This window comes from Pantherophis guttatus, chromosome 1, assembly GCF_059756535.1.
Source record: "Pantherophis guttatus breed Tessera chromosome 1, ASM5975653v1, whole genome shotgun sequence".
Lineage (NCBI taxonomy): Eukaryota > Metazoa > Chordata > Lepidosauria > Squamata > Colubridae > Pantherophis > Pantherophis guttatus.
In genome coordinates this window covers 52,430,633-52,443,299 of record NC_142063.1, presented here as the reverse complement: position 1 = coordinate 52,443,299, position 12,667 = coordinate 52,430,633, and the positions used below count along the sequence as shown (strand labels likewise).

At 35.2% G+C, this 12,667-nt stretch overlaps 1 protein-coding gene across 31 annotated transcripts in view; it reads left to right on the top strand.

Moving 5' to 3' along the window:
• NRXN3 (neurexin 3) overlaps positions 1–12,667 on the top strand; it is a 1,299,896-nt gene that overhangs the window by 541,478 nt on the left and 745,751 nt on the right. For all 31 annotated transcript variants that reach the window (XR_009621379.2, XR_015728807.1, XR_015728806.1 and 28 more), the window contains one exon: positions 12,417–12,536. Coding sequence is in view for 28 of the 31 variants with exons in the window: in XM_060687369.2 (XP_060543352.2) it covers positions 12,417–12,536 (120 nt within the window). In the remaining 3 variants the exon portion in view is untranslated. The remainder of the gene's footprint in view (positions 1–12,416; positions 12,537–12,667) is intronic.

Below are 12,667 nucleotides of genomic sequence, written 5' to 3'. Positions count from 1 at the left end.
GTTATTTTGAATCTGGATCTCACCATGAGTGGGGGGGGGTAGTCTAAACCCACCCATTAAAAGTATCTATGAAAAGCTGCAGTTTATGAAAACATAGAGTTTATGAATCAAGGGCTAGTCATTGATGTAAGAAAATTACATTTCTGGCAAGATACGTGTCATGAAGAATTAGTTATGTCCTGTATATGGAAAAGATAGTTTATAAAGGTTAGATTGGCTAGATACATTAACTTTTACATAAAAAGGCAAGCAAAAGAAAATAAATTCAGAGGCCTAGGGAGGAGCATTTAGGAGGTATTTTGAACAATAACACTTTCTTCCATAAAATGTACAAGTAATACAGAATCAGAATAAAATTGAAACACTTATTTGCCAAATAATGCTTTGCTCCTGGGTTAAAAATATTAAAGGAAGTTGCTATTTTTATTAAATCAAATATTGATGTTAGACTGTCCAAAAAATAATAATGAAAATTAAAAGTAGCATCTTTCCAACTGACAGTTTTATTGAAAACATAAAGCTTCCATGAGCTACAGAAGCAAAGAATGGCTAGACTGATGACGAATTTAACGTAGGATTAAATTAAATTAGATTAGATGAAATTAAATTAGGACTTCTTTCTAGCCCTAGACACCAAAAGTAATAGGGGAAATTGTTTGATGACTAATGCCATGTAGCATCAGTGCTGCTGTGATAAAAATTATTTTTAAACGAACCTGCCAGGAAAGTTCTTAATTCTTTACATATTATTCTGTGTAACCAGATCAGAATTGAGCACTTACTAGTAACCTTTAGAAAGATTAAGTGATGTAGTGAACCACAGATTAAATATGTAATAGGAAAAACAACAACCACTGATTCCCAGCCAGCCACAATATATTTAATTTCATCTCACTAAAAATTATCATCCTACCAACTTTTCCACCCCAAGGAAAAAGTGTGCTACTAAGAATTTTCCCTTTATTTTCAAAACACAGGAGAGAAAAGAGCCCTGACATCCAATCAATGAATCTATGGTTTTTCTTCCATTTTAGAGAATGTTCTGAATTTGTTTGACAGAACATTGTCTCTGAAATTGACCAAATCACAACTTGTTCTTGACCAGAGAGAAATTCCAAAGAGCTTTGTTTGGATAACAATCATGAAATGTGATTGCATAAATATTTCTTAAGAAATATAACCTATCAAATCTAACAAAGTTTATCTCCAAGATCTTATTCATAGGTTTGCAGACTGAAATCTAGGACAGAGCATACACACACACACACACACACACATACACATACACGTTCAATGGAGAAGGAATCCGTAATAAAAAAAATCAATTGTTTGTTAAGAAAATAAAAATGTTAAAAGGTACATATGGCATAATTCATGAGCAACAAAATGACTCAGTGCCTAAGATGCTAGGCTTGTCATCTGGAAAGCTGACAGCCCGGGTTTGAGACCTAAGCATTGCGTGACAGGGTGAGTTCCCATTACGCCTCCCAGTTCCTACCAGTCTAACAGTTCGAAAGCATGCAAATGTGAGTATATAAATAGGTACCACTTTAACCAGAAAGATTATTACATTCCATATTTTATTTGAGTTAGTTATGTGTCTGTTTGTAATTATAATTGTGCTTTTGTTCCATAGTAGCTTGAGGATGTCAATATTGTGATAGTGATAGTACCTGATTTATAATAATATGGAATACTTTCAGTGTGTCTTATAAACTTGACTCCCTGGGGAAATCAGTGTTGTATATAGTACAGCCAGAAAGGCAATATTGGCAGGTATTGCATATAATCCGGTGTCCAAGGCTGTTGTTGACAGTGTGAAAATATGTCATGATGTATCACTATTTAAGAGAGAGTGGCTTGGAGCCACTGCATCCTCTGGGGATGCTTTCCAAGCCAGAGGAAAGAACATTATGAATGAAAAATAGTTTCTTTCCGCCAATCTAGCTGAGCCACTACTCTCTTTGCTGAAGGCTGCTAAATGCTCATTTTCCAACATATTACTCATCTACCATTTCTCTGAGAGAGGGTAGTTTAAATAGGTGTTTAACTTTTCACTGTTCCGTTGCATAAATTTGTGCTGGGGAAAAAAATGTGGAGCTTTTCTCCTCAATGGCCATCAGTTCAATCAAAGGTATCTGGATTCCAAGATATCTGCATTGTTTGAGGCCAATTTTCTCATTTAGTGGCCTCCAATTTAATTTTCTTACCTATTTTTTTGATATGTGGATTTTGTGCTGTTGACAAATGTATCTTTTCTTTTATGTACTCCGAGAGCGTATGCACCAAGACAAATTCCTTGTGAGTCCAATCACACTTGGCCAATAAAGAATTATATTCTATTCTATCCTCTTGATACTCAAAATTGGTTTTTTGAAAATTTTAAAGTGTTCCTATATTTTATTGGCTATGGTGTAGAGCTTTTTCCCTGCCAAACAAAGCCATAAACTTTATGTTACTTAAAGTCTGTGACAGAGTGATATGGTAGGTTAATATTTTCCTAGGGGAAATTATTGTCATGTATTAAGGTTATAGATTGTGGCTCAAGGCTTTGGGAAAGAAGAGAGAGAACTGGTTTCAGACTGAAAGTATGATGTGATCTTGGCAGTACATGTTTCTATAGAAGTTAGAGAAGTAGCACTTGCCAGAAATATCTTTCCCTTCCTCATTTGAGCTTTTATTAGAATCTTGGCACTGTTCCACCAAGTGCAATTTGATAATTGTGAATATTGAATCTTGTTCAAGAATGCACTTACGCAGAAAAATTCCTTTGTCTGAACATCAGAATAATTTTTAAAATACTTGATACAAATTTGTAAATTTTACATAGAATAATATTAAGTTATCCAGGAAGCCATACATTTTTAAAACATACAATTAAATAACCTCCTTATTAAACTGATATAATTTAGAAAATTATTTCCTTTCTTCATTAGGAAGTCTCTAAGGATACTGGCAGTTATATTTTAGAAACAAAATACATTTCCTTCTATCAGCCTAAACCAGTATTTTTTTTTATGTCAGTATGGACTTCAACTTGGTCATTTGGGGTGATGGATGGTGTAGTAATGTGATGACTGACTAACTGACTGACTGACTGACTGACAATGAATGAATGAATGAATGAATGAATGCTATTCTGACAGGGAAGTGCCGCAAATTAAAGTCCATACATCTGAAACTGTTGAGAGTGAGAAATATTAGCCTAAACCATCATAACGCCTTTCATTCAAATGGAAGGAAACTGTGATTTATAACATTGGCCACCAGAATACCTCCAAACAAATTATATACACTTATATCCACAGAAGAGCAACTTTTTCACCACCTACACAGTTACTATCTGGTAAATATGAATGTAGCCTGATTTAACATAATATTCATACATACATGCAATGTTGATATGGAACATGACTGTTAAATATATGGCATACCAATTTTGTGTGATTAAAATTGGAATGTATCCCAGTAACAAGTAATACAAGACCGTAATGTAATCCATGGTCAAGTTAGATTCCAAAGATACTCCCTGCAAAGTTTAGTCTATGAAAAAGTTGATGATGCAAACATAATCTCACAGATTGCTAAAAATTAAATTGAGTAGCAGGTTGCACAATCTTTGTTGAACCAAGGGATCAGACCTTTATAATGGTAAGTTGGAAACTGTATTGCAAAACAGATTGTTTATATTAAAGAAAATGAGATATAAAGTTATATTAACTGAATATTAGCATTATATTATTAATATTTAGTAAAATTATTAAACATATTTTTAAACTGTTTCATTCTACACATACAAATACATTTCATATTTATAGAAGTTAGTCAGAACAAACCAGAGACAGAGAAATAACCTGGAAGTTTGTCAGAGATGGATAAAAGAATCTAAAGATATAAGATTCATCTGATCTCTGAATTGGAAACTGTACACCTACTGTATACCTAAAACATCTTCCCATGTTTTTCACTTGAAAGGTTTTTCATACGTTTACTAGAGAAGTGTGCAAGATTTCTGTAAGCCCACATAGACAAAAAGATTTACAATTCTATACTGGAGTGGAATCTGCAAAGTTTCCTTCAAGAAGCAATAGCAAATAGCAATAGCACTTAGACTTATATTCTGCTTCATTGTGCTTTACAGCCCTCTCTAAGCAGTTAACAGAGTCAGCATATTGCCTCCAACAATCTGGGTTCTCATTTTATTGACCCCAGAAGGATGGAAGGCTGAGTCAACCTTGAGCTAGTCAGGATCGAACTGCTGAAACTGTGTCACCACTGCAGGTTGCAGGGGCAACATTTTTGTCCCTATGTAAGTACATGTATTTAGGACAAAGTCATTAAGGTTTCTGTTTTATGGAGCTGCTCCAGGTCTATAATGCCACAAGTGTTTTCCAATCTTACATGAAAAGTTACGTATATTTTGTATCTTTTACTGTATCATGTAGTTGAAACAGGTAATTTCTCAGAATGTTCTTCAGCGTCTACCAAATAAATTACAGGTATTAATTAAACCTTGATCCACTGAATTGTTGTTGATAAGTTTGTTTCTTCCTGGACAGAAAGACATTGTCTGAGATCTAAGGTCCTGTGACTTTTCAATCTCAACCCAGTATTTGAGGATATTAGAGCCTGAGAGAGCTCCTTTAGAGACAAAGCAGTAAATCCTGACTGGAATTTACAGAAAGACAGAATAAAAGCTCTTTCTTATTGAAACCACAACCTCTTAAATACTTTGCTAACACTCTCTCCACCTTGCATAGGAAAGCATTTTCCTTAGCTAGATGCAATGTTCTGCCATCTGTGACCTTGTTCGGATGGAGCAATTGAGAGTGTTCTGTTGCGCTGCCCTCCATATTAACTACCGTGTTCTGATTTAATAATGGCTTTGTTAATTAGCTATTTGAGTTGGCTTAATGAGGGAATGTCTTCTCCTTGCTAGATTGATTTACAGAAATGTCTAGGAAGGCTGCCAATTTCCATTTAATCATGATTTTTGTCTTTTTTTTTTTTTCTGTCCATCAAGCATGATAAAAGATGCCCTTTTGTTTGTTGTTCACATTTCCAACATAAATTCAAAGTATATTTATGCATTTTAGACATTTTTTTCTGGTGACAAACACCAACACTTTCTGGTTTTCCTGAAATATGGAAAGCCAGGGAGCTGCAGAATTGAGCATACAAAAACATTTCAAATTAAAGATGTTTCAGTCTTCAAATATTCCTGGTTGAGTTCACAATAGTTTTTTCAAGTTCAAAATGGATTAGCTCTGATTATCCTGGAAATGTTTTTTGCTCAGAATTACGCCTCTGGATTGGTTAGAACTTTTTTTGCATTTGAGAACTTTTTTTGCATTTGCAATTTTTTGCAACTTGAGACTTGAAACCAGAGAATCTTAAGTTCAAAATAGTCCTGCAGACTGTTTGGAGAGGTGTTTTTAGAAGAAAGAGGATATTCTTACATATATCTCAACTTTCTACTAACTAAGACAAGTGCCCATTTTTATTGACACAATCTTCTATTTGAAAAATAATGCAATGCCATAAGTGAAATAGACATCATTTTTTTTAAAAAAATAGAAATTTGTGGCCTCCTTAACACTGTTGTACTTATTTCAGTTCAGCTAAAATGAATGACTTATTCTGTAATTGGTAATAGAATAGGCCAAACATATTTGTAAATATTATGGCATTTGTGGATTATATCTGAATTCCAGTGTTCACAGTTTACTGTGGAAAGTGTATCAGTGGAAAAGCCCTGTGACATGTGAAAGTCAAGTAGCTAAAAATGACACCGAGTTGTTTTCTAATCAGGGAATTTGTAAGCAATATGCATGCTGCAAATATTAAGATAAGCACTAGACAGCCAATCAACAAATTTTCTTTTTCTTTTTTTTGCTTGAATTTTTAGGTTTTTGTAAAACATCTTAAGAGGTTGGCATGGTAATATAATATAAGAGATCATTGAAGAGATAGCACATTGGCATCTTATTTTATTAGCCAACTGAATTAATTGATGATATATATTTGAAACATTATCTGTGCCCCTAGATATTCTAAATTTTTATATTTAATTTAATTTCCCCAGTCGCTGATAACAAATGTAGATAGTAAAGAATTTGGTAGAATTGGATGGGCCAATCATGGGTATTGCCTCAGCAGTATGGAATAGCTCAGTGGTGCTGAAGAGAAGAAGGCTTTTGCTCGGTTTTATTTGGCCTACCAGGCCTTTCTGGACCTGGGAGGCTTGTCACAATGACTCATACCCTCATCATTTTGAAATTGAACTACAGGTAGTCCTCGACTTACAACAGTTCATTTGACAACGGCACTGAAAAAAGCATCCCCAAGATCATATGATCAAAATTCAGATGCTTGGCGATTGACTCATACTTATGACCATTGCTGTATCCCAAGGTCATATGATCACTTTTTCCAACCTTTCGACAAGAAAAATCAGTGGGAGAAGCCAGATTCACTTAACAATTGTGTGTACTACCTTATCAACTGCGATGATTCACTTAACAATTATGGCAAAGCTCACTTAACAAATGTCTCGCTTAACAACAGAAAGTTTGGGCTTAATTGTAGTCATAAATTGAGGATTATCTGTACATCAACATTCTAAAAGGGGCTGCCTTTGAAGAGAACTTTTTTTCAGGTATCTCACATAAACCCATTTGCTAGTTAATAGTAAGCAATTTACTCAAGACTGGGTAGATAAACGGCAACAAGCAAAGGAGCATAAATCAGAGTTTCTGGCAAGATAACTTGCCAAAGCAGATTGCAGACTTCACAAGGGTCGGAGTGTCATGTTTCTCACATGGGCAGAAGGCACTAGCATACCAAACAATGCATCAGACTATGAAATATGGGTCAGAGATGCCTCTTAAATAGAACTACTGCAAGCCTTTTTTTTTTTTTTTTTAGTTAAGGCAAACATGACAAGGAACCTCACTGAGCATCTTTTCTCTACTTTCCACTCTACTTACCAACCTAGGGGTTTGGAGGCCACACTTTTTTCATCTGACTTCTCCAGATGTTCTGATGCTGCCTTGATGTCACCTAAAGCTGACAGTCTACTGGTTTAGCTAGAGCAGCTTTGCTCCTTCAGATTTTGAGTCCTGGGCCATGGAACTAATTCAGAATATGCAACTGGGCCAACATGCAATATCCTGACTAGCCAATGGGGATGGGGAAGTTTAGCAGTATAGTAAAAGTGTTACCTGTATATTTTTGGATTGAATTCAAAATGCTGGTTTAACCTCTGAAGCCTACTAGTTCACCCTACATTTACCTTCGAGACCATTTTAGCCTGTCCTCTGTATTCCAGAAACTGTCCTGAAGGTCTGCAACCTGCATTAAGGGAAAGAGATAAAGGACCCTTAGGTGCTCTGCTTCAGTGGCAGCCTCCCATTATGAAACTTGCTCTATGAATTTTATGAGCCCTTCCCCCCTCCCCTCATTTTGTAAGGCGGTAAAGTCTATCTTGTGGATGTTTAAGAGACTACACTTGACTAAATGTTACATAATTTGGATTAACAGTATTTGGATTCTATTGTGAATTGTAATTTTTGTTTTTATAGTAAACTGCCCAGATTTACAGAATATAACTGGGTGGTACACAAATTGGATTAAAATTATACAATAAAAATAGAACTATTGTATTTTTGTCTTGTAGGGGTGCTTGTAATACAAATCATAATGAAAATGTAAGAAGTTGATTTATTGAGCTTTTGAATTTATCAGATGTGGGGGTGGGTTGGCTATTTTGATGTGAGCATTGTAGATAGAGCAGAATAGTACATTGAGCCTGATTATTTTATAATGTGGCAATGGTCTCCCTCAATCTGGAAAGATGGACTGAAAGAGACTTTACAGGTAAGAAAAGTAAGAGCAAGGCTAAGAAGTCTGAAGCATATTCTGTGATCCTCGTTTTGCTGCAAGAATTTTTCTGGTAAGGAATGTTTAAAACTAGTAATTGCATAAAGAATAAATGTGTGACTGAATATGAATGGATTTATAATTTATTGTGGTTCATTTGTTTCTCTGTATTACAATGCTCCTCAAGGAAGTCGGTTATTTTTCAACTCTTTATATTTAATGATAATGGGCCTTCTCTGGGGGGGCACCTACCCTCTGGAATCAGTTGCCCCCAGAGATAAGGAGAATCCAAGACCTTAGTGCCTTCCGCCATGCCCTTAAAACCCACTTTTTCCAGCAAGCCGGGCTGGCTTAAGAAGAAATTTTAAATGTTTTAATTGGTTTGTATTTTTAATTTTGGGCCAAATTTATATATATTTTAATTGTTTTTTAATATTTGTATTTTATGTTTTTTAATTCTGGCTGTACACCGCCCTGAGTCCTCAGGGAGAAGGGCGGTATATAAATTTAAAATAAATAAATAAATAAATAAATAAATAAAAACCAATATATCTGTATGTACGATAAATAGTAAACCAGTTAGCTTCAATTTTGTATACGCCCATCCCATTGAAAAAACAGAATAAAATTCATTAGAATCTTTGCTTTGTATATAAACATTGCATTAATCTCTCTTGGTTTAATGTTTGTGGGGGATATTATTCATTACATTTTCATGTTGCTCCAAATGTGCCTCAAAATGTTGTGGTAAGGGATATTCTATCTAGAAAATAGTTTCATTATTTTACTTTATTTCCTCCCTCCCTCCCTCCCTCCCTCCCTCCCTCTCTCCCTCCCTCCCTTCTTTCCTTCCATCCATCTGATTTTCTTCTTTCTTCTTGTTTTTAAGAATAAGGTTGATACTTTATATTGATACACTCAAAATTACTTTCACTGAGAACAGCTTAATATCTTTCAATTATTAGTTTAAAGATAATTAATCCTCATAGTGAAGATCTATGAGAATGCATGATCCAAAACAAGAGAATATATTGCTACTCCTGCCATTCTTACTGTGAGGATAGTGTTATAGTAACAATAATAGTATAACAAACTTGGAAGGGACCTTCAAGGTCTTCTAGTCCAATCTCCTGCTCTAAATTATGGAAACCTACTAATTAATTTTTAGCTCAGTCATAACTTTCTTCTTCTGCATTTGTTACAGTACATGCTAATCTTCTTGCTTCTTATTTGAATTTATAAGTTAGTTAATGTACAATAACAACAACAAATACTTAGTGACCTATTGCCATCTCATAAAAGCCATCAGAAAATAGAAATAGTCTATTTGCTGTTCTTTCTCTCTGTCTCTCCTTCCCTCCCTCTCTCATCCCCCTTTATGGTCATTTACTGCCAATTCCCTATCTGTAAATGGAATAAGGAAACAAATAATATTTTTAGAACTTATTTTTGGACAGACCACCTGCACTGCTGTCTATATTATTAAATTTTGTTGCTGTGGCAACTTTGATGATATAACTGTGGAAAAGGTGATGCTGAGCAGAAATTTACAAGAGGTAATTGTGGCTGACAAACAGTTCTTTTCTCACTGCAGATGTCTCCCAAATAACAAAAACAAAAGGCATTAAAAGAAAACAGCAAAACTAGATAACAAAGAAGGAAGAGGTGATAAATAAATTTAAGATGATTTTCAATAATTGCATTGCAAATTTATTCCAAAAATAGCTAAAAAGGCTTAGAAGACAGGATAATCCCTTCTCTTGCAAGCTCCTCTGAGCTACTCAGAGTTTTGATATCTGAATGTCACTTGTTTTACATACAGTTGGACTCTAGAAAGTGAAGTAGTACCAATACAGTGTTTACTCCACCCAATATATCATTTAGAGAAAACCTTAATCCTTTAATCTAACAGAACTGGCTAAAAGTTTCCCATCCTAAAAAACAAATGTATGAGACCTGTGGACATCACGAAACAGGCAGATATGAAATTATTTGGCTACATTAAAAAAAAATTGCAATTGGCTATCATTTCTTTGGCTTGCCTATTGTAATTATAGGATCAGACTAGTCACTCCTTCCATTGGGTTTTGTGCCTGATCTAAAAAGCAAAATGGTTGTACACAGCAGAAAGATTGAAATTTTGTCACATTTAACTAGTTGTTAAATGTTTTCATAGAATGTACCTATGAAGTACTTAACATTAGTACATTTTTAACAGAACATCAGCAAGGAAAAAATAAGATAACTTGCTGGTCATATTTATTACATTTATGCTATATGATTCTTCATAATACAGGCAACCAAATCTGGGGTAATTTGTTCAGACTGAGTGTATCCCAACTGACTCTACTCAAATTTCTAATAGTTTCTTTGTATTTTGAAATTTTAGAAATATATGTAGAATTATTAAAGTCCATACAATTATGGGAAGAAATAATAATAGAATAAAATAATCCAGATCTACGTTTGAATTTTCAGTCTGCATTCATTCCAAAAGCTGTACTTTCACTGCTTAGACATGGATTGCTGCAGTTGAAATGGCTAGTTATATAGAGCAGGGGTCATCAACCTTTCGGACCTCAGGGACCACTAAATTCATAATTTTAAATCCCACAGACCACTAATATGAATTGGTGACGGGATGGGGTCCTTCAGGCACTTGGCCACCTGTTAGCGGAGACGGTCAACCCTAGCTTTGCTGTCCATTGCAGCTAGGAATCTCAAATATGGCCAAGAATTAATGTTTGTACTGTGGCCAGCCTGGGCGCTAGATCAGTCCTCTGCAAACTCCGTCTCTCAAGGAGCCCAGCCAAAGTTTTGTGCACCGCTCACTGAAGTACCTGGACTCCCAGTGAGGGAGGGAAGGGCTGGAGTACTAAACAGGGGCCAAGCTAAGGGCCTGAAGGACCCCATCCCATCAGTGAGCTGAATTAATTGCTTCAGTGGGCCGGTATCTGGCCTAGGGGCCGTCGTTTGAGGATCCCTAATTTAGTGCAATATTAAAAAACGCAAAAATGCAAAGATTTTTCTGCGGACCACCAAAATTTTTCTTATGGACCACCAGTGGTCAATGGACCACCAGTTGGTGACCACTGATATAGAGGACACTTACATAGAGGAACAGAAATTGAGTCATAGTTTCTGAAGCAACTTAATCAGATCAACCAACTCTGATGAACTAGAATGAGTATATGTTTCATCACATACTACATTGTCTTTTATTATTATCCTAACATCACAATTAATACACATCAAAGGCAAGGACATTTGCTCCATGAACAACATGGATTGTTTTGAAATTTTTGCAAGGAGATATTGGAATGTCTAATTATAATATTAGAATACTGTATATATTAGCTGAATACAGACTTATAGCAAGTAACCATCCATCTTGGAATTTAGTTGGCAATAATGCTACTCTCATCATCTCAATCCAAATAGTTTGTTGAATGAGAATGTTGCCATACCATAGAACCACCATTGAAGTTCAATTTACCACTGAGTCCCAGTGTATCATTACAGTAGAATCTGCATGCTGCAGTGTAAGCCTTTAAACTTCAATTAATGTTATTTGCATATTCCTGCACCATAAGAGCTTTAGTTTTATTTTTGTAGTTGGAACTCATTTATGCACACCACAATATACATGGTTTTGCTTTTACCATAAACAATATTCTTTTTTTCTCTAAGGGCGCTGAATTTATAAATGTATATTTATTGGGAAAGAAAACTAAAAAGTGTTGCATATCCAATTTTGCCTTTAGGAGCATTGTTTACCAGAGAATTTGTAGAAAATATTTAAGTGGAAATTAGGTCTGCAAAAATACTTCAGTAATAAAACAGAAGGAGAAATCTGGAAGGATGATGGCACCTGTTGCAAGGCATAAAGTGAATACAATTGTATTGATGTGGTTTTTGTTTGATCTGATGTGAAGTCTTGCTTGCTGAAAACAACCTGGTATAAGTTATCAGGTGTAATAGAAGATTCATTGATAACAAAATTAAGCAATGACATGTTAGTTTCTGTGATAAACTTTAATCTAAGAATGATAAGAGTGCCTTTATGGCAATAGTGTTTAAGATGTTTGATTGGAACCAAGGAGGTCCAGATTCAAATTCATCATTAGCCATGTAAACTCACTTAGCCAGTGAGTGTTGATTAGCCAATCACCTCTTCTCAACCAAGCCTACCTCACAAGACTTGTGTAAGCATAAAATGAAAGAAGATTCTTACAAAAGCCAGCTTGAGCTCTGGGAGGAAAGGTAAGATACCGATCTAGTAGAAGAACACATACATACTTTATATACAGAAAAAGGACAACAATAAGAGAATAATAACCTCCTTCAGTTTTAATTAGAACAAATGCGCAAGTTTATTAGATATCTAAGTGTGCGTCTTTCTGCCCTCTCTGAATTAAGTAGTTTCTGCGTATTCACACCAAGGTGATTTCAGTGGTGTTTTTTCCAACCAAGCAAAATGTTGCTATGCATTTGATGTGATTTTAACACTTGCTTCTACTTGCTGCTGTCTCCAGGTAAAGGACCAGAAACCCTTTATGCTGGGCAAAAACTCAATGATAATGAGTGGCACACAGTCCGAGTGGTACGCCGAGGAAAGAGTCTCAAACTTACAGTTGATGATGATGTTGCCGAAGGTGAGTGGGTTCATCTCTATTTACTAAATGTGACTCCTTTGCATTTGAACTGACATCCCATAATATGAGACAGAATTCTGTGAGATATATCTGAAGAATGAAGGACATAAACAAAGTGGATCACACTATAA